The sequence below is a fragment of the Coregonus lavaretus genome, assembly GCF_964263955.1.
Source record: "Coregonus lavaretus genome assembly, chromosome: 24".
Taxonomy (NCBI): Eukaryota; Metazoa; Chordata; class Actinopteri; order Salmoniformes; family Salmonidae; genus Coregonus; species Coregonus lavaretus.
Window position 1 is genome coordinate 24,925,225 of NC_140011.1, and position 22,377 is coordinate 24,947,601.

Genomic DNA, 22,377 nt, shown 5'->3' on the forward strand with positions numbered 1-22,377 from the left:
AGATTACACTGTTGATTTTGTGTGCATTTTACATGCACTGTACTTTTCACATAATTTGTCAATAACGAAATTTGAAAATACTCTGGATACATTCAGTAACATAATATGAATATTCATTACAATTTGAGAGTAGGTGCAAGATAATGAAAAATGATTACAGGGGTTTGAGTGAGAGGTCTAACTGGTGTCTCCAAGTGGCCACACACCTCTCCAAACTGTGCACAGTGCCTAAGTAATTTCAATGCACTTTTATGACTCAAGGAAAGAACCTTCAACTATAAGGTGCTTTTTTGAGCTCTCCTAGCTTTGCGATCGAGGAACTGAAGCAAGCACACCTTTTTGTTTGGAACACAGCCTGCATCCCCACCATCACACAATTACTGTTGATATTTACACAATCCAAAAACATTCCATTATAAATCTCAACCTGGGTCAGGTGGGCATCATTTGAAAGCTTATTCTATTGCCAACATGGCTAGCTAAGTTACAAAATATGATCTTACAGTGTTAGGCTTTCAAATGGCACTTCAGACAAACAAATTGTCATTTTGGTGTGGATAGAATGGAGTCATGAGTGCATTCAAGTGTGCCGATGCAAATTGTCTTCACAATACGACAAACATAGGCTCACTCTGTTCAGGACAACCCAGGGTATAACGCATGTCATCCTTGTAACTGTGGATCAAACATAGCAATCATAAACATTTATGCTGTAAATTAAATGAGTTTTCAAATATGGAAATGTGAAGCGCACATTTGGACTCACGGGTGTGTAATTTGCTTGTTGACGTCAAAGAGGAATTTATTATAATCCTCAACGTCTCATCTTTCAGAACACATCAACTCCTCTCAATTTACAGCATTTCCCTCACTTAGACAACAACAAATGAACCCGTATATGGGATGACAGGGGCTGTGAGTGTAAAGGGTTATTTTTCACTGAATAACATTTATGGACATACTTCCACAGCAGAGTTGTTTTATCATAATATACAAAGGAGATACAGTACTGCAGCAATGTCTATAATAAGTATCCATTTCAAAACAGAGAAAATATCTATAGTGGATCATTATTCCTTCCTAGTCATACAGCGTTCATTGTTCACTATGCACAGACTGTGGTCTCAAGTCAAAGGTTTCAAGAGTAGGCAACTATTCAAAGTCAGTATTATGACCATTATTTTTTTGCCAAAACTAGAGCATGAACGGCATTTTCATGTGCCTGCAATATGAGTTCATTTGCTGGGCCCAGATGTCCGCTCACGCAGCTGACAGCTATATTAGTGAGGAGAGATTAGACAAGCTTGCTTTTTCACCCTCACACACACACAAAGACCTTCACAAGACACATACAGTCACCTCCAAAATATGCCCCCAAAGGATGACAATGCCCACAACCACAGGCCACGAGTGGTCACTGAATGGTTTGATGAGCATGAAAACAATGTAAACCATATGCCATGACCGTCTCAGTCATCTTAACCCAACTGAACACTTATGGGAGATTCTGGACTGGCACCTGAGACAGCGTTTTCCTGTTTGTTTGTCTTATTTCTTATTTGTTTCACAATAAAACATATTTTTCATCTTCAAAGTGGTAGGCATGTTGTGTAAATCAAATGATACAACCCCCCCCAAAAAAATATATTTTAATTCCAGGCTGTAAGACAACAAAATTGGGAAAATGCCAAGGGTGGTGAAAACTTTCGCAAGCCACTGTGGTTAGATGAGGGGTGGGGGTGGTGGTCTATTTGGCAATTACAGCTGGTGTGTGATGTCTAATATTAAAGAAGTCTCGAGGTATTGCTCGCCTGAGGTAGATTACCTCATGATAAGCTGTAGACCACACTATCTACCAAGAGAGTTTTCATCAATATTATTCGTAGCTGTCTATTTACCACCACAAACCGTTGCTGGCACTAAGACCACACTCAACAAGCTGTATAAGGCCATAAGCAAACAAGAAAATACTCATCCAGAAGTGGTGCTCCTAGTGGCCGTGGACTATAATGCAGGCAAACTTAAATCTGTTTTTACCTAATTTCTACCAGCATATCACATGTGCAACCAGAGGGAAAAAAACAACAACATCTAGACCACCTTTACTCCACACACAGAGATGCATACAAAGCTCTCCCCCAGACTGGAATATGTTCCGGGATTCATCCAATGGCACTGAGGAGTATACCACCACAGTCACCGGCTTCATCAATAAGTGCATCGACGACGTCGTGCCGACAGTGACCGTACGTACATATCCCAACCAGAAGCCATGGATTACAGGCAACATCCGCACCGAGCCAAAGGATAGAGCTGACTCTTTCAAGGAGCGCCAAAAATGTGTCAAAGACTCCAGTCTGCTACCGCACGTCAAGCGATACTGGAGTGCCAAGTCTAGGTCCAAAAGGCTGCTTAACAGCTTCTAACCCCAAGCCATAAGACTGCTGAACAATTAATCAAATGCCCCCCCCCGACTATTTACACTGCTGCTACTCGCTGTTTATTATCTATTGTGGCGTACAGCAGGTTAGCCACCAGGGGGAGACTTCTTGAGGTCTGGTGACAGACGGAGTCTACATCACGATGCGATGGCTCCCTCTGCTGGACGTGCCAGGTCTCGACGGGCTCTCTGGCCAGGAGACCTATTATTTTCTCTTTGTTTATTATTTAAATAAACACCCTTGAAAATGTGCTAATACAATTATGTCAGTGTCTGATCTGTGTAAACGTCTTGACAAAACCCCCTGGTCTGCCACAAGTGGTGGAGAAAGCAGGCATTCTGATAACGTGGTCAGATCAGGGTTGACGTTTATGCAACATTAGCATGGACAAGTATAGCTCAGTTCGACAGGGCCCAACAAGTACAACAGGCGGTTCAGGAACAGCGGCTACAAAATGTCCTCCTGAAATCAGGAAGGTACAAGGAGGAGTGCCTACTGAATCGCATTCCAAATCAGTTTTTAAGTAAGCTAACGGAGGACGACAACATCGAAACACACCTCTGCACATTTGAACGGACAGCGCTATGGGAAGGATGGCCAAGGCCGAAGTTTGCAAGTCCGCTGGCCCTGTTCCTGTCCAAAAGGCGTATTGGGTCCTTAACGATGAACAGGCGGCTAACTACGACAGTCTCAAACAGAAGATACTCAGCCGATACCGATACAACCTGGCCCATCGGGCCAAACTGGTCCACGACTGGAGGTTTGTGTCCGACGATTCCCCCCGAGCCCAGATGAGCGACCTACTGTGCATCACCAGGGCATGGCTCCTAACCGACGTATCCACCCTCTCCATCATAGACAAAGTGGTCATGGATCGCTTCTTGCGGGCGCTACCACACGACATGAAGAGCGCAGCGAGTCTACGCGCGCCCCAGACTTTGGAGGACCTCCTGGGAGCAGTGGAGATGTATCATAACACCAGGCCCTGCTGAAGGGGGGCCGAGACGGGGACCCGTCCGAGGGGACGGAAGGACACCCCCACCGCCGTATACCCCGAACCGACAGTCAGTGGGGCCAAAGGGCTACAGACCCATCGGAGAGACGGCTGGGGGAGAGCCGACCCATCGCTGACGACCCCAGGTAGATGTAGACCAAAGGAGGTGTTTTGAGTGTGGTGCCCGGGGGCACCTTGCATGGAATTGCCCGGCTAGAGAGGAGTCGATGCTATCACCATCAGTGAGCCCGGGAGGTGAGGTGGGCCATGCAGTGAACTACGTCACCTCCTGTTAGGTGCATCACGAACCACCGGCACCCATGGTCCCGGTGAAAGACACTGAAGCTCTATTGGACTCCAGGAGTGTGGTTACGCTTGTAGCCACGAGCCTGCTGGCCCAGGGGACCAAACGTGGTGACACCAAGCGGTATCCGACCGTACAGGCCAACATCATGACGTCACAAGGGAGCTGCCAGATGATGGTGGGTGTCATATCGGAGTTGCTGGTACCCCTCCTTGTGGGACGAGATTGTCCTCTGTTCGCAGCACTATGGAGGCACGAGCTGAGGAAAAAGGTACGAGCCGGCGAGAGACGAGAGCATGGACCTCCCGTTGCCTGCACGGCCTGGAAGCAAGTGGTTGACAAACCGCATCTACGGGTCCAAAGTCGGAGTCTGAGGGGGCACCGGAACCTGACGCCCCTGGTGAACAACTGGAGCCCATCCTCCCCCTCATCAATTTTGAGGGACCAGCCGAGACATCCGCCATGGGCCAACTTAGGGGAAAGTTTGGGAATGCCCGGTGGGAGGAACTGAACTTAAAAGCCGCCACAGCCCAAGTGATAGCGGTGGATGGCCTGCTACTTCTGGGGGTGAGTGACTGGCGATACCCCCTTTTCCAAATCAAGAATAACCTTTTGTATCAGGTATCGCACCAACAGGGGGAACTTTGAGAGGTAATGTTGCTGCCCCGACGGCATGTGGGAACCGTTCTTCAGCTGGCCTACACCCATCTGTTGGGGCCACACCTGGGAATGGAGAAGACCCGGGAACGGATCGCCGCCCGGTTCCACTGGCCCGGGATGAGGAGGTCTGTGGAAGAATATTGTCACAGCTGCCTGGAGTGTCAAATCACTGCCCCAAAAGCACACTTCTGAAATCCGCTGGTCCCCCTACCGATCATTGGGGTGCCCTTTGAACGCATCGCCATTGACATAGTGGGACCCCTGGTAAAAACAGCACGAGGACACCGGTACATCCTGGTAATACTAGATTATGCCACCCGGTATTCCAAGGTCCTTACCCTACGGGCGGCGGTCTCCAAGGGAATCACCCGGGAGCTGTTCCACCTCTTTAGCTGGGTGGGCATCCCGAATGAGAGCCTGACCGAGATGACAGCCATATCACCAGTGGTAAGGGAACATATGGAGAAGGCCCAACCCGCCTAAGCCCAGGACTACAATTGGGGATCCCAGCACCGAGAATTCCAGGTGGGAGACAAGGTGCTGGTCTTAATCCCCACAGCGGAAATTAAGTTCCTGGCAACATGGCCGTACGAGGTGATAGAGAAGCTGGGACCCGTCAATTACCGCGTACGGCAGCCGGGGAGATGGAAACCCCAACAGATTTACCACGTGAACCTATTGAAGAGGTGGAACGAGAGGACAGCCTTGGCCGTGGTATGGTCGGGACCCAGGACGCCAATGGTACCAGTGGTGGTCCCGAGCAATGAGGACCTCAACCCGGCCCAGAAGCAAACACTCCGAGAGCTCGTCGATTGGAACACGGCAGTGTTCTCCGAGATGCCGGGCTGCACAACTCTCATTGAACACCACGTCCGCACCCCGGCCAGGGGAAACAGTACGAAAGAGGCCATACATGATCCCCGAGGCCCGAAGGAATGCCGTGAAGCAGAAAGTGGAGGCTATGCTGAGGATGGGGGTCATTGAAAAGTCCCACAGCGCATGGTGAAGCCCCATCGTGTTTTTGCCCAAACCAGACCGTAGCATTCGCTTCTGTAATGACTTCCGGGGTGTGAACGACATCAGCTTGTTCTACACCTACCCCATGCCGAGGGTGGATGAGCTCATCGACCGATTGGGAAAGGCCTGGTACATCAGCACCCTCAACCTGACCAAAGGATATTATGATGTACCGTTGGCAGCCTCCTCCCGGGAGAAAACTGCGTTTTCAACACTGGACGGCTTATATTAGTACTGGGTGCTCCCATTCGGTCTCTACGGAGCCCCGCCCACGTTCCTGCGCCTGATGGACCGAGTCCTCCGACACCACCAACAGTAGGGAGCGGCCTATTTGGATGATATCATCATCCACAGCCAAGGTTGGGAAGAGCACCTGACGCGCCTCCAGGTGGTGCTGGACTCGCTCAGGCAAGCTGGGTTGACAGCGAACCCCAAGAAATGCAAGCTAGTGTTCGATGAGGTGGAGTACCTGAGGTATTTGATCGGACAGGTGAACATCAAGCCCTAGGAGAGGAAGTTCCATGCGGTACGTGACTGGCCCGTTCCACGCACCAAGACACAGGTCAAGTCCTTCCTGGGATTAACAGAATACTACAGCCGGTTTATCCCCAACTTTGCGGCTATAGCCTCCCCCCTTACCGATCTAACCAGGGCCTGCCTCCCGAAAACAGTGAAATGGACAGGCGAGACCGAAGCGGCGTTCAGGCGCCTGAAGGAAGCGCTGTGCTCCCATCCGATTCTTGTAACGTCCGATTTCCAGGTACCGATGTTGGTCCAGATGGACGCATGCGACACGGTACTAGGGGCCGTCCTGTCCCAGGTACACGATGGGGAGGAGCACCCCATCATGTACATAAGCCGAAAGCTAATACCCAGAGAAAATAAGTACTCCATTGTCGAGAAAGAGTGCTTAGCGGTGAAGTGGGCGCTAGACACTCTATTACCCGTTGGGCACCCACTTCACCCTGGTCACAGACCATGCTCCAGGGGAAGGGACACAAACGATCGGGTCACCAGGTGGTTCTTGTCCCTTCAAGGCTTCTCTTTGTCTGTTGTGCACAGGTCAGGGGCGAAGGTAACTGCCAAAATAAAGGAAACACCTGGTCTCTTAATAAGGCGTTGGGCCAACACGAGCCAGAACAGCTTCTGGAACTCTATCGTGACACCATTCTTCCACGAGAAATTCCATCAGTTGTTACTTTGTTGATGGTGTTGGAAAACACTGTCTCAGGCGCCGCTCCAGAATCTCCCATAAGTGTTCAATTGGGTTGAGATCTGGTGACTGAGATGGCCATGGCATATGGTTTACATAATTTTCATGCTCATCAAACCATTCAGTGACCACTCCTGCCCTATGGATGGAGGCATTGTCATCCTATGGGGGCATAGCCATCGTAGAAAAAAAAAATGGCCTGCCCAGCATTTTTATACATGACACTAAGCATGATGGGATGTTAATTGCTTAATTAATTCAGGAACCACACCTGTTTGGAAGCACCTGCTTTCAATATACTTTGTATCCCTCAGTTACCTGTTCAGTTACCTGTATAAGAGGAAAACTGCTGATGAACAACCATGTTTCGAAATTGCACCTTGTGTATTCAACTATTCTAAGTCAGTTGAGACCCCAAAGTTCCTAAAAAACAATTATCATAATAATGACAGAGGTCCGCACCTCGGTGTCCTCACATGCAGCCAAGGCCCTGGCCAGGAGGCTGAAACTTGTCCAGAAGTGGATCTTCCAGCAAGACAATGACTCCAAGCACACATCAAATCCACAAAGAAATGGTAAATTGACAACAAAATAAAAAATGTGCAATGGCCTTCTCAGTCTCTGGACTTGAATCCCATTGAAAAGGTGGTACCCCCTAATGTGTTCTCCAATCTCAAAACATTAAAGAAAAAGGCTCAGTGTCATTATCAAGGTGAGGGTGCACAAAGTATCTAATCTTTTTGTTAAACAAAATCTCTTTCTCTCAGCAAGGGCCCAATTTTGACTTAGGAAATGTAAGCCTTTCCTACGCACACCTTTCCTACGCACTTCTCAGTAGTTGGTATTCAGACTTACCTTATGCAGGTGCGTAACGGTCTTTGCAAGCGTGGTTCTCTTGCGCACGCTGAATTCCTGTAATTCAACTGCTAAAAACCCTCCCACTTGCTGGCCTACAGAATTTGTGTGGAATTTTCATTCAATAGGGGTTTCAGTACATTTATATGAAGCCATCCCTTTAAATACGGTATTCCTTTAATTATAATTTTGTCGACTAGAATACATAGAGAATATAGGGATAAATTAAATAAAGCCATCACATCTAAATATATGCATGTGTCTCAGTTTCAGCACCAACTGGTTGATTTTTTAAAAATACTGTAATCTTGTAAATTATTTAGTACAATTTTGGAGTTAGGAAAGTATGTATGAATCACAAAAAATTAAAAAATTAAAAATAGTTTGGAGAGCTTTTACACACAAAATATATTGATGAATCAAAAATACAGTGGTTTGATTCATCCTGAAAGTTGTCATATTCAGGAGAAATCCATGAAATATTGGAAAAAATAAAAAAAATAAGGGTTAAACAATATTCCTATAAATATACCCTATTCCTCACTAATCATGGAACTGTATGACAATGGTTCAGTCGTTGTGAACCGTGCGCCAGGCTCCAGATTACAGTATTTTCATGAACAGCGCCGGAGAAGATGGCTGCCGTTTTACAGCCCTCTAACCATTTGTACAATTATGTGTGTTTTTCCGCGTTATTTGTAAATTATTTTGTACATAATGTTTCTGCCATCGTCTCTTATAACCAAAAAGAGCTTCTGGATATCAGGACAGCGATTACTCACCTCGTATTGGACAAAGATTTTTTATTCAACGAGGCGGCCGCGAAGGATATCATACAGACACCCGACAAGGCCCAAATCCCCGTCATTTGCGTGAGGAAGAGACGGAGATATCGTGGACATAGATCGGGGTGCCTTGTAAGGATCCGACGGCGAGCGAGTAAACTGCCTCTTCCATCAATCCTATTAGCCAATCTTCAATCATTGGATAACAAATTGGATGACCTAAGATTACGGTTATCCTACCAACGGGACATTAAAAACTGTAATATCCTATGTTTCACCGAGTCGTGGCTGAACGACGACAATGATAACATACAGCTAGCGGGCTATACGCTACATCGGCAGGATAGAACGGCTGACTCCGGTAAGACAAGGGGTGGCGGTCTGTGTATATTTGTAAACAACAGCTGGTGCACAAAATCAAATACTTAGGAAGTCTCGAGGTTTTGCTCGCCTGAGGTAGAGTATCTTATGATAAGCTGTAGACCACACTATTTACCAAGAGAGTTTTCATCTATATTTTTCATAGCTGTCTATTTACCACCACAAACCAATGCTGGCATTAAGATTGCACTGAATGAGTTGTACAAGGCCATAAATCAACAGGAAACCGCTCATCCAGATCCAGCGCTCCTAGTGGCCGGGGACTTTAATGCAGGGAAACTTAAATCCGTTCTACCTAATTTCTACCAGCATGTTAAATGTGCAACCAGAGGAAAAAAAAAAACTCTAGACCACCTTTACTCCACACACAGAGACGCATACAAAGCTCTCCCTCGCCCTCCATTTGGCAAATCTGACCATAACTCTATCCTCCTGATTCCTGCTTATAAGCAAAAACTAAAGCAGGAAGCACCAGTGACTCGGTTAATAAAAAAGTGGTCAGATGACGCAGATGCTAAGCTACAGGACTGTTTTGCTAGCACAGACTGGAACATGTTCCGGGATTCTTCAGACAGCATTGAGGAGTACACCACATCAGTCACTGGCTTCATCAATAAGTGCATCGATGATGTCGTCCCCACAGTGACCGTACGTACATACCCCAACCAGAAGCCATGGATTACAGGAAACATCCGCACTGAGCTAAAGGGTAGAGCTGCCGCTTTCAAGGAACGGGACTCTAACCCGGACGCTTATAAGAAATCCCGCTATGCCCTCCGACGAACCATCAAACAGGCAAAGAGTCAATACAGGGCTAAGATTGAATCGTACTACACTGGCTCTGACGCTCGTCGGATGTGGCAGGGCTTGAAAACTATTACAGACTACAAAGGGAAGTACAGCCACGAGCTGCCCAGTGACACAAGCCTACCAGACGAGCTAAACCACTTCTATGCTCGCTTCGAGGCAAGCAACACTGAAGCATGCATGAGAGCACCAGCTGTTCCGGATGACTATGTGATCACGCTCTCCGTAGCCGATGTGAGTAAGACTTTTAAGCAGGTCAACATTCACAAGGCCGCAGGGCCAGACGGATTACCAGGACGTGTACTCCGAGCATGTGCTGACCAACTGGCAAGTGTCTTCACTGACATTTTCAACATGTCCCTGACTGAGTCTGTAATACCAACATGTTTCAAGCAGACCACCATAGTCCCCGTGCCCAAGGACTCTAAGATAACCTGCCTAAATGACTACCGACCCGTAGCACTGACGTCTGTAGCCATGAAGTGCTTTGAAAGGCTGGTCATGGCTCACATCAACAGCATTATCCCAGAAACCCTAGACCCACTCCAATTTGCATACCGCCCCAACAGATCCACAGATGATGCAATCTCTATTGCACTCCACACTGCCCTTTCCCACCTGGACAAGAGGAACACCTACGTGAGAATGCTATTCATTGACTACAGCTCAGCATTCAACACCATAGTGCCCTCTAAGCTCATCACTAAGCTAGGGATCCTGGGACTAAACACCTCCCTCTGCAACTGGATCCTGGACTTCCTGACGGGCCGCCCCCAGGTGGTAAGGGTAGGTAACAACACATCTGCCACACTGATCCTCAACACGGGGGCCCCTCAGGGGTGCGTGCTCTGTCCCCTCCTGTACTCTCTGTTCACCCATGACTGCATGGCCAGTCACGACTCCAACACCATCATTAAGTTTGCCGACGACACAACAGTGGTAGGCCTGATCACCGACAACGATGAGACAGCCTATAGGGAGGAGGTCAGAGACCTGGCCGTGTGATGCAAGGAGAACAACCTCTCCCTCAACCTGACCAAGACAAAGGAGATGATTGTGGACTACAGGAAAAAAAAAGAGGACTGAGCACGCCCCCATTCTCATCGACAGGGCTGTAGTGGAACAGGTTGAGAGCTTCAAGTTCCTTGGTGTCCACATCACCAACGAACTATCATGGTCCAATCACACCAAGACAGTCGTGAAGAGGGCACGACAAAGCCTATTCCCCCTCAGGAGACTGAAAAGATTTGGCATGGGTCCTCAGATCCTCCAAAAATTCTACAGCTGCACCATCGAGAGCATCCTGACTGGTTGCATCACCGCAACTGCTTGGCCTCCGACCGCAAGGCACTACAGAGGGTAGTGCGTACGACCCAGTACATCACTGGGGCCAAGCTTCCTGCCATCCAGGACCTCTATACCAGGCGGTGTCAGAGGAAGGCCCTCAAAATTGTCAAAGACTCCAGCCACCCTAGTCATAGACTGTTCTCCCTGCTACCGCACGGCAAGCGGTACCGGAATGCCAAGTCTAGGTCCAAAAGACTTCTCAACAGCTTCTACCCCCAAGCCATAAGACTCCTGAACAGCTAATCATGGCTACCCGGACTATTTGCACTGCCCCCCCACCCCATCCTTTTTACGCTGCTGCTACTCTGTTAATTATTTATGCATAGTCACTTTAACTCTACCCACATGTACATATTACTTCAACTATCTCAACTAGCCGGTGCCTCCGCACATTGACTCTGCACCGGTACCCCCCTGTATATATAGCCTCCCTACTGTTATTTTATTTTACTTCTGGTCTTTTTTTCCAACACTTTTTTTGTTGTTGTATTATTTTTAACTTTTTTTGTTAAAAATAAATGCACTGTTGGTTAAGGGCTGTAAGCAAGCATTTCACTGTAATGTCTGCACCTGTTGTATTCGGCGCATGTGACCAATAAAATTTGATTTGATTTGAACCTTCTATGTGTGGTCTGAGTTCCATTGTCACGCCCTGACTTTGATAGCCCTCTTATTTCTCTAGTTAGTTTGGTCAGGGTGTGAATGCTAGTTGATCTATGTTATATATTTCTATGTTGGCCGGGTGTGGTTCCCAATCAGAGGCAGCTGTCGATCATTGTCTCTGATTGGGGATCATACTTAGGCAGCCATTTTGCCTACCTTAGTTGTGGGATCTTGTTTCTGTATAGGCTTGTTGCTGTTAGCCTTTAGAACTTCACGTTCAGTTGCTTTTCTTATTTTGTCAAGTGTTTATTTAATCAATTAAACATGTACACATACCACGCTGCACCTTGGTCCGACCATTTACTCAACGAACGTGACAGAAGATCCGAACTCCAACGGACCAAGCAGTGAGGCCAGGAGGAGCAGACATCATGGACATGGGAGGAGATATTCAATGGAAAGGGATCATGGACGTGGGAAGAGATCCAGGCTGGTATGGATTCGCCTTCCTTGGGAGCAGACGGAGGCAGCGAGGGAGAAAAAACGGTGACTCCAAAGTACACCATTAGGAAGGAAGCCTGAGAGGTTTCAGAGCAGAGCCAGGTTTCAGAGCAGAGCCAACTCCTCGCATTCGCACTAAGGAGCGTGTGACCGTTCAGGCTCAGTGTTATGCAGAGATATGCACTGTTTTGCCAGTGCGCCTTCACAGCCCAGTGCGTCCTGTGCTAGCGCCACACACGTGCCGTGCGGAAGTGGGCATCCAGCCAGGACAGGTTGTGTCAGCTCTACGCTCCAGACCTCCAGTGCGCCTCCATGGCCCAGTATATCCTACGCCGGATCTACGCACTGTGTCGCCAGTGCCACTTCCCAGCCCGGTACGGCCTGTGCCTGCTCCACGCACCAAACCAGTGTTGTGTGTTTCCAGTCCTGTACAGCCTGTGCCTGCTCCACGCACCAAACCAGTGGTGCGTGTTTCCAGTCCTGTACGGCCTGTGCCTGCTCCACGCACCAAACCAGTAGTGCGTGTTTCCAGTCCTGTATGGCCCGTACCTGTCCTCGCACTAAACCAGTGGTGTGTGTCGCCAGCCCGGTACGCCCCGTACCTGCTCCTCGCACCAAACCAGTGGTGCATGTCTCCAGTCCTGTACGGCCCGTACCTGCTCCTCACACTAAACCAGTGGTGTGTGTCGCCAGCCCGGTACGCCCCATACCTGCTCCTCGCACCAAACCAGTGGTGTGTGTCTCCAGTCCTGTACGGCCTGTACCTGCTCCTCGCACCAAACCAGTGGTGTGTGTGTCCGGTACGGCCCGTTCCTGCTCCACGCACCAAACCAGTGGTGCGTGTTGCCAGCCCGGTACGCCCCGTACCTGCTCCTCGCACCAAATCAGTGGTGCATGTCGCCAGCCCGGGGTGCCCCGTACCTGCTCCTCGCACCAAACCAGTGGTGCGTGTCTCCAGTCCTGTACAGCCCGTGCCTGCTCCTCGCACCAGACCAGTGGTGCGTGTCCCCAGCCCGGTACGGCCCGTTCCAGTGCCAGAGCAGTCCGCACCAACGGTGCCTGGTCCAGCTCCGGTCAGCTGCTCCACTCCAGCGCCAGAGCAATCCGCTCCACCGGTGCCTAGTCCAGCTCCGGTCGGCTGCTCCACTCCAGTGCCAGACAGTCCGCTCCACCAGTGCCAAGTCCTGCTCCGGTTATCTGCTCCCTACCAGAGCCGGGGAACTCCACTTCACCAGTGCCCAATCCGGGTCCGGTCGTCTACTCTTCCTCCATGCCGGAGCCATCTGCTCCACCGGGGTCCGAGCCGGAACCAGACGTCAACCCCTCTCAAGGATCGGGGCCTCCCACACCAGGGTCCAGACAGGGCTTGGTGCATCATGGGAGGACTGAGAGGGGAGGCATCGCGCCGGGGTCCAGAACGGACCAGGTGTGCTACGGGGAGGCAGGAAAGGAGGGGAGTTTACGGCGTCCGAAGCCGGAGCCGCCACCGAGGCTAGATGCCCACTCGGACCCTCCCCTAATAAGTCAGGTTTTTGCGGCCGGAGTCCGCAACTTTGGGGGGGGGGGGTTACTGTCACGCCCTGACTTTGAGAGCCCTGTTATTTCTCTAGTTAGTTTGGTCAGGGTGTGAATGCTAGTTGATCTATGTTATATATTTCTATGTTGGCCGGGTGTGGTTCCCAATCAGAGTCAGCTGTCGATTGTTGTCTCTGATTGGGGATCATAATTAGGCAGCCATTTTGCCTACCTTAGTTGTGGGATCTTGTTTCTCTTTAGGGTTGTTGCTGTTAGCCTTTAGAACTTCACGTTCAGTTGCTTTTGTTATTTTGTCAAGTGTTTATTTAATCAATTAAACATGTACGCATACCACGCTGAGCCTTGGTCCGACCATTTACTCAACGAACGTGACATCCATAATGATTAAAATAGGCTACATGTCCCAAATTATTGCACAACGTTAGCCTAATATGATCCACTAATGCGACCCTCAGGAACAACTACACAGACGTGTCATAGGAAAGAAAGGTAAATGGAATGGAATGATGCAAAATGTAAGCTACAAATCTAAGAAAACAAACACTAAAGTGACAGTTTTGAATGTTTGTGGGTATTATTGATGGTGGCTGCCGATAGTGACTAATATTTAACATGATACAGATTGTAAAATGTAACTGAGAAAAGCCCGGGTATACACAGTTTGGAGTCATTAAAACTTGTTTTTCAACCACTCCACAAATGTTTTGTAAACAGACTATAGTGTTGGCAAGTAGGTTAGGACATCTACTTTGTGCATGACACAAGTAATTTTTCCAACAATTGTTTATATACAGACTATTTCACTTATAATTCACTCCATCACAATTCCAATGTGTCAGAAGTTTACATACACTAAGTTGACTGTGCCTTTAAACAGCTTGGAAAATTCCAGAAAATGATGTTATGGCTTTAGAAGCTTCTGATAGGCTAATTGACATAATTTGAGTCAATTGGAGGTGTACCTGTGGATGTATTTCAAGGCCTACCTTCAAACTCAGTGCCTCTTTGCTTGACATCATGGGAAAATCAAAATAAATCAGCCAAGACCTCAGAAAACAAATTGTAGACCTCCACAAGTCTGGTTCATCCTTGGGTGCAATTTCCAAACGCCTGAAGGTACCACGTTCATCTGTACAAACAATAGTATGCAAGTATAAACACCATGGGACCACGCAGCCGTCATACCGCTCAGGAAGGACATGTGTTCTGTCTCCTAGAGATGAATGTACTTTGGTGCGAAATGTGCAAATCAATCCCAGAACAACAGCAAAGGAGCTTGTGAAGATGCTGGAGGAAACAGGTACAAAATTATCTATATCTAAAGGTAAAACGAGTCCTATATCGACATAACCTGAAAGGCCGCTCAGCAAGGAAGAAGTCACTGCTCCAAAACCGCCATAAAAAAGCCAGACTACGGTTTGCAACTGCACATGGGGACAAAGATCGTGCCTTTTGGAGAAATGTCCTCCGGTCTGATGATACAAAAATAAAACTGTTTGGCCATAATGACCATCGTTATGTTTTGGAGGAAAAAGGGGGTTGCTTGCAAGCCGAAGAACATCATCCCAACCGTGAAGCAAGGGGGTGGCAGCATCATGCTGTGGGGGTGCTTTGCTGCAGGAGGGACTGGTGCACTTCATAAAATAGATGGCATCATGAGGAAGGAAAATTATGTGGATATATTGAAGCAACATCTAAAGACATCAATCAGGAAGTTAAAGCTTGGTCGCAAATGGGTCTTCCAAATGGACAATGACCCAAAGCATACTTCCAAAGTTGTGGAAAAATGGCTTAAGGACAACAAAGTCAAGGTATTGGAGTAGCCATCACAAAGCCCTGACCTCAGAACTGAAAAGGTGTGTGCGAGCAAGGAGGCCTACAAACTTGATTCAGTTACACCAGCTCTGTCAGGAGGAATGGGCCAAAATTCACCCAACTTATTGTGGGAAGCTTGTGGAAGGCTACCCAAAAAGGTTGACACAAGTTAAACAATTTAAAGGCAATGCTACTAAATACTAATTGAGTGTATGTAAACTTCTGACCCACTGGGAATATGATGAAATAAATAAAAGCTGAAATAAATTTCTCTCTAGTATTATTCTGACATTTCACATTCTTAAAATAAAGTGGTGATCCTAAATGACCTAAGACAGGGAATTTTTGATAGGATTAAATGTCAGGAATTGTGAAAAACTGAGTTTAAATGTATTTGGCTAAGGTGTATGTAAACTTCCGACTTAAATTAAAACATTCTAAAGTGCATACATCAACTCGGCAGGTTTAGCCCTATAGAAGCCTATAGCTAGGGTCTCCAAATTTCATCCACACAAATTATGAGGGCACACAATAACAATTTTGAATAACAGCACGGCTATTTATAGCCTACTTCGCTGTGGAAAAGGGGCCACAATGCATGTCATGTTGATATGATTTTCAGTTTGCTTCCATATGACTGGTTTCACATTGGTCTCCAGGGATCATATGGAAAAATCATCTAAAACAATTGCTATGTATATTTACAATCCCCTTCTCCAAACAGATTACTCATTTATCAATAGCTCTTATCCATTTATAAATTACAGTGCATGGAAAATGCTGTTATTTTTATCGGAAAAAATAAAGTATATGTTGTTCCACCACGCTCAACCTTATTCATGGTTTCCTAGCGCATAAAGGTGGTGGAATTATGAGGGAATTAAGTCAAGGTCAGAATACAGTGAATCTGTAGACATACCTCCGCCACACGTTCATTTCTTAGATCTCCACCCCAAAGGAATAGCATGCTATTCTCATACTTAAGTTCAAGGTCAGAGTACGCATAGAGAGAAACGTGGATAAATAAGGAATTAAGGGATTTATTTGCATTCAATTTATCTCAGTATTTGTATTATTTTTTGTATACAGTCTTTTTTTCCTTATCTTTATCAACGGTGCCAATCATTTTAGAGGTGATTGTACATGCATGTGCACATGCACACACATAGCCCACACAGTCCGCACACAGTCCCTCTGAGAGTCGCAGTCCTCTGAAATGATGCCACCGGAATCGAGCAGGGAATATGCACTGTCCTTTCATAAAGACATGTTGGCTCCGAGATGAATTGCTGTAACCCAAATGGCTGTAACATCTCTGCTGTGCAGCCACAAAGGCAAGTTCCCACACCGTTTTATCTGGTCAACTGGTGTTCTACTTCAGAAACGGAATTGAACTTGTAATTAAATCTATTCATCACGGGAACACTACTGAGTGATAGGCCGTCAAGATATAGAAACCGCACTATGGAGTGATGACCTTTTTTTCCCCGGATAAAAATAGAGAAAAATATTACCTAAGAACAAACACCAGCTTTCTAAAATGACCAATACTAATCATGCCTCTACCTGTTTGTTCATAGGTTTGATAATGCCTCTTAAGGCCTCTTGCTAGGCCGCCTTTGTAAATATAATTTGTTCTTAATTGACTTGCCTGGTTAAATAAAGGTTATATAAGGTATGATCAAGTGTTTGGTTAATGTAGCTTTCCTGAGAAAGGTTCTGAAAGAACATTATTCAATATTAACTGTAAGGAACAATCAGTGACACTCTTATTGAGCTAAACATTGTTCTTCGGAGTTTCCTCAGTTCAAGCTGATTGAAACGCACATCCTAAATAATTGGCAGTGTGATAGTAATCCTATTTCTGGGATAGGAACTTTGCAGTAGTAAGCACAGATGTACACTATTGCCAAGGGTGTGAATGACTCTCAATTAGGCCTCTCCACCAGAATAACTAATTAATTGATGCTTGTCGCCATGTTATGTCCATATGTTAATGTTGTGACAATTAGTACATGTATCACCTATGGACCACACACTATAAAGTAGTTTTCAAACAATTGTAAAACAAGACATTGCTGGAAAGTGGTTTTATCATTGTTGCCTGCGGATGCACTATTATGGATTAAACAACGGGTGGATGCTGATTGGTTAAAAACGCATTCCAGCCGTTGTCTATTCTACAAGTTACCACCGGTTAAATCTATGACGTTAAAATGCCTATTTACTATGTTCCATCTGACTGTGCAATCCACTGTCTCATCAGCCCAGCCAGGCAATTTATAAACTTGATCTCCACTATAAAAAGCATCTAGACATTATCTCAACATTTTTTTGACTAACATTTAGTTTTCAACAGCGGAGGTTTGTATAAACCTTGCTGTCTGTCTCTCCGACATTTGCAACATGGTTTCAATATTCAAATTCGATCTCCAGCTGTCCCATAGTAATGAAAGTGTCGGGACGAGACAGACAGGCAGCGTTTCTCAACCAATCAAAATCATGAATAGGCTGGCAACATTTTTATGGATATACACAAAGAAATGTCAATTTTCAGTTTGAAGTGATTGTGTTAGTTGTGTTGTTGGCTAGCTCCTCTGAACAACAGTGTCCTGACGAGAGAGCACATTTTCAATGCCAGGCGTAATCACGCCTCATTAGCTCATTGTTATGGATATATCCAAATAAATGTATCTAGAAAAGAGCTTAAACAAATGCAAATGCAGCTACTTTGCTGTTATTCTGGCTGCACTTTTTGACGTGACTGTAAGTTAGCCGTAGTTGGCTAGCTAGCAAGCAAGGGATAAGAACGTTGCCAGCGAGTATGGCAATGGAACATTTAGAACAAACAACTAGGTCTCGTCCATAGATACAGAACAAAAAGACTGGGTCACGTCTCTGGCAACCGAACCAATAGAACAAACGACCAGCCGGCTTGGGTAGCAACCCTAGATTTGTGTCGGGACTATACCTTGTGTAAGGATGAAATAGTATGAATAAATTCATGAAAATAAAGCAAATAGTCTGGGTAGCCATTTGATTAGATGTTCAGGAGTCTTATGGCTTGGGGGTAGAAGCTGTTTAGAAGCCTCTTGGACCTAGACTTGGCGCTCCGGTCCCGCTTGCCGTGCTGTAGCAGAGACAACAGTCTATGATTAGGGTATCTGGAGTCTTTGATAATTTTTAGGGCCTTCCTCTGACACCGCCTGGTATAGAGGTCCTGGATGGCAGGAAGCTTGGCCCCAGTGATGTACTGAGCTGTACGCACTACCCTCTGTAGTGCCTTGCGGTCGGAGGCCAAGCAGTTGCCATACCAGGCAGTGATGCAACCAGTCAGGATGCTCTCAATGGTGCAGCTGTAGCATTGCAGTCCTAGCTGTGCCACTAGAGATCCTGGTTCGAATCCAGGCTCTGTCGTAGCCGGCCGCGACCGGGAGACCCATGGTTCGGCGCACAATTGGCCCAGCGTCGTCCAGGGTAGGGGAGGGAATGGCTGGCAGGGATGTAGCTCAGTTGGTAGAGCATGGTGTTTGCAACGCCAGGGTTGTGGGTTTGATTCCCACGGGGGGGGTATAAAAAAATAATGTATGCACTCACTAACTGTAAGTCACTCTGGATAAGAGTGTCTGCTAAATGACTAAAATGTAAAAAAAAAATTTGAACATTTTGAGGATCTGAGGACCCATGACAAATATTTGCAGTCTCCTTAGGGGGAATAGGTTTTGTTTTGCCCTTTTCACGACTGTCTTGGTGTGCTTGGACCATGTTAGTGTGTTGGTGATGTGGACACCAAGGAACTTGAAGCTCTCAACCTGCTCCACTACAGCCCCATCGATGAGAATGGGGGTCTGCTCAGTCCTCTTCTTTTTCCTGTAGTCCACAATCATCTCCATTGTCTTGATCACGTTGAGGGAGAGGTTGTTGTCCTGGCACCACACGGCCAGGTCTCTGACCTCCTCCCTATAGGCTGTCTCGTCGTTGTCGGTGATCAGGCCTACCACTGTTGTGTCATCGGCAAACTTAATGATGGTGTTGGAGTCGTGCCTGGCCATGCAGTCATGAGTGAACAGGGAGTCCAGGAGGGGACTGAGCACGCACCCCTGAGGGGCCCCTGTGTTGAGGATCAGCATGGCAGATGTGTTGTTGCCTACCCTTACCACCTTGGGGCGGCCCGTCAGGAAGTACAGGATCTAGTTGCAGAGGGAGATGTTTAGTCCCAGGGTCCTTAGCTTAGTGATGAGCTTTGAGGGCACTATGGTGTTGAACGCTGAGCTGTAGTCAATGAATAGCATTCTCACATAGGTGTTCCTTTTGTCCAGGTGTGAAAGGGCAGTGTGGAGTGCAATAGAGATTGCATCATTTGTGGATCTTTTGGGGCGGTATGCAAATTGGAGTGGGTCTAGGGTTTCTGGGATAATGGTGTTGATGTGAGCCATGACCAGCCTTTCAAAGCAATTCATGGCTTCAGACGTGAGTGCTACGGGTCGGTAGTCATTTAGGCAGGTTACCTTAGTGATCTTGGGCACAGGGACTATGGTGGTCTGCTTGAAACATGTTGGTATTACAGACTCAGACAGGGAGATGTTTAAAATGTCAGTGAAGTCACTTGGCCAGTTGGTCAGTGCATGCTCGGAGTACACGTCCTGGTAATCCGTCTGACCCTGCGGCCTTGTGAATGTTGACCTGTTTAAAGGTCTTACTCACATCGGCTACGGAGAGCATGATCACACAGTCGTCCGGAACAGCTGATGCTCTCATTCATATTTCAGTGTTACTTGCCTCTAAGCGAGCATAGAAGTAATTTAGCTTGTCTGCTAGGCTCGTGTCACTGGGCAGCTCGCGGCTGTGCTTCCCTTAGTAGTCTGTAATAGTTTGCAAGCCCTGTCACATCCGACGAGCGTCGGAGCCGGTGTAGTATGATTCAATCTTAGTCCTGTATTGACACTTTTCCTGTTTGATGGTTCATCAGAGGGCATAGCGGGATTTCTTATAAGCTTCCGGGTTAGAGTCCCGCTCCTTGAAAGTGGCAGCGCTATCCTTTAGTTCAGTGCGGATGTTGTCTGTAATCCATGGCTTCTGGTTGGGGTATGTACGTACAGTCACTGTGGGGACGACGTCATTGATGCACTTATTGATGAAGCCAGTGACTGATGTGGTGTACTCCTCAATGCCATCGGAAGAATCCCGGAACATATTCCAGTATGTGCTAGCAAAACAGTCCTGTAGCTTAGCATCTGCTTCATCTGACCACTTTTTTATTGATCGAGTCACTGGTGCTTCCTGCTTTAGTTTTTGCTTGTAAGCAGGAATCAGGAGGATATAATTATGGTCAGATTTTCCAAATGGAGGGCGAGGGAGAGCTTTTTACGTGTCTCTGTGTGTGGAGTAAAGGTGGTCTAAAATGTCTTTCCCTCTGGTTGCACATTGAACATGCTGGTAGAAATAAGGTAAAATGGATTTAAGTTTCCCTGCATTAAAGTCCCCGGCCACTAGGAGCGCCACCTCTGGATGAGCGTTTTTCTGTTTGCTTATGGCAATTCCGTTAATTGAGTGTGGTCTTAGTGCCAGCATCAGTTTGTGGTGGCTATACGAAGAATATAGATGAAAACTATTTTGGTAGATAGTGTGGTCTACAGCTTATCATGAGATACTTTACCTCAGGCGAGCAAAACCTTGAGACTTCCTTAGATATTGTGCACCAGCTGTTGTTTACAAATATACATAGACCGCCACCCCTTGTCTTACCAGAGGCTGCTGTTCTATCCTGCCGATACAGTGTATAACCTGCCAGCTGTATGCTATTCATGTCTTCGTTCAGCCACGACTCGGTGAAACATAAGATATTACAGTTTTTAATGCCCTGTTGGTAGGATATACGTGCCTGTAGTTTGTCCACTTTATTATCAAATTTAGTAATCACTGTTCTGATGTCCAGAAGCACTTTTCACTCATAAGAGACGGTAGCAGCAACATTATGTACAAAACAAATTACAAACAATGTGAAAAAACACCCAAAATAGCAAGGTTGGTTAAGAGTCCATAAAACGGCAGCCTTCTCCTCAGGCGCCATTGTAAATCATAATCCGTTGTATAAAAGTTATAATGCCCTCGAAGCCAGTGTTTGGAGGAAATATTGGCATGGTTTACCTGCCCTTGACTTCGCCTCGGGCCTAACAACACCCGTGCCAATATATCCTCCATGCTTCTCGGGCATTATAACTTAAATATACAGTGTGTCAGACCGTGTTAGATTGAATGAATAACCATATCTATCCATCAACAACCACTTAGTTATTGACATAATTTGCTGATGTCACTGACAGCATTTGTGCTGTGGCTAGCAGTTCTCTGTTGTGGGATGACAGGATACATCTCCAATGCTATGCATACTAACATGACCCAAGTGACACCTGGATATGATAGTCTTGAATATGAAATAACGTGTATATCTTATTAATCATGTTGTAATTACAGAATGAAAAGTAAATGGTAAGACTCCTTATGGAAATTGGGAAAGAATGATAGACAAATTGTGATTGAGGTGTTAGCTAATGGCAGAACTTGCCCTAAACCAGAGATCTGACATTTCAACAAACAAATACAGAGGTGTTTTTAGAAGTAAACTGACCTTAGATCAGGTCTCAGGAAAGAAATATCCACCCACACATACGTATTGTTAAAGGTAAACTGACCTGATGTCCCCAGGGTCCTCTGTCACCAGTACGTCAGTCTTGCAGCTGGCGATGGGGTTGATTGACAGTTCCACCGGTGGCACCACAAAGCTCTTACTGACTGGCAGCCACAGACCCTGGCCCAGGCTGTAGGACGACCTGTGTTGACACAGAGACAACAAGATGCTTAAGTGTAAAAAAGACGACAATGTGCTCAGACTCCATATTAAACAGTCAGCAAAATATAAATCAGTCAGTATTATGACAGCTGGTAAGGGCTTGTCATTTTGACGTAGAGCCAAGAGTCAATTCCATCTGGATTGATAGCAATGTGAAGGTGGCACCAAAATGCATATCATTAAATAGTGTTTAGCATTAAACTAAAAAGCTAGTGCTTACATGAGGAAAGTTGAGATAAGAGGATGTTGATCCATGCTACTGTGCACA

General features: G+C 46.6%; 1 protein-coding gene across 1 annotated transcript in view; it reads right to left on the reverse strand.

Moving 5' to 3' along the window:
* LOC311099644 (astrotactin-2-like) overlaps positions 1-22,377 on the reverse strand; it is a gene marked incomplete at both ends in the record, with an annotated part of 337,207 nt that overhangs the window by 78,957 nt on the left and 235,873 nt on the right. The window contains one exon of the mRNA XM_084140362.1: positions 21,952-22,089. Coding sequence (XP_083996488.1) covers positions 21,952-22,089 — 138 coding nt within the window. The remainder of the gene's footprint in view (positions 1-21,951; positions 22,090-22,377) is intronic.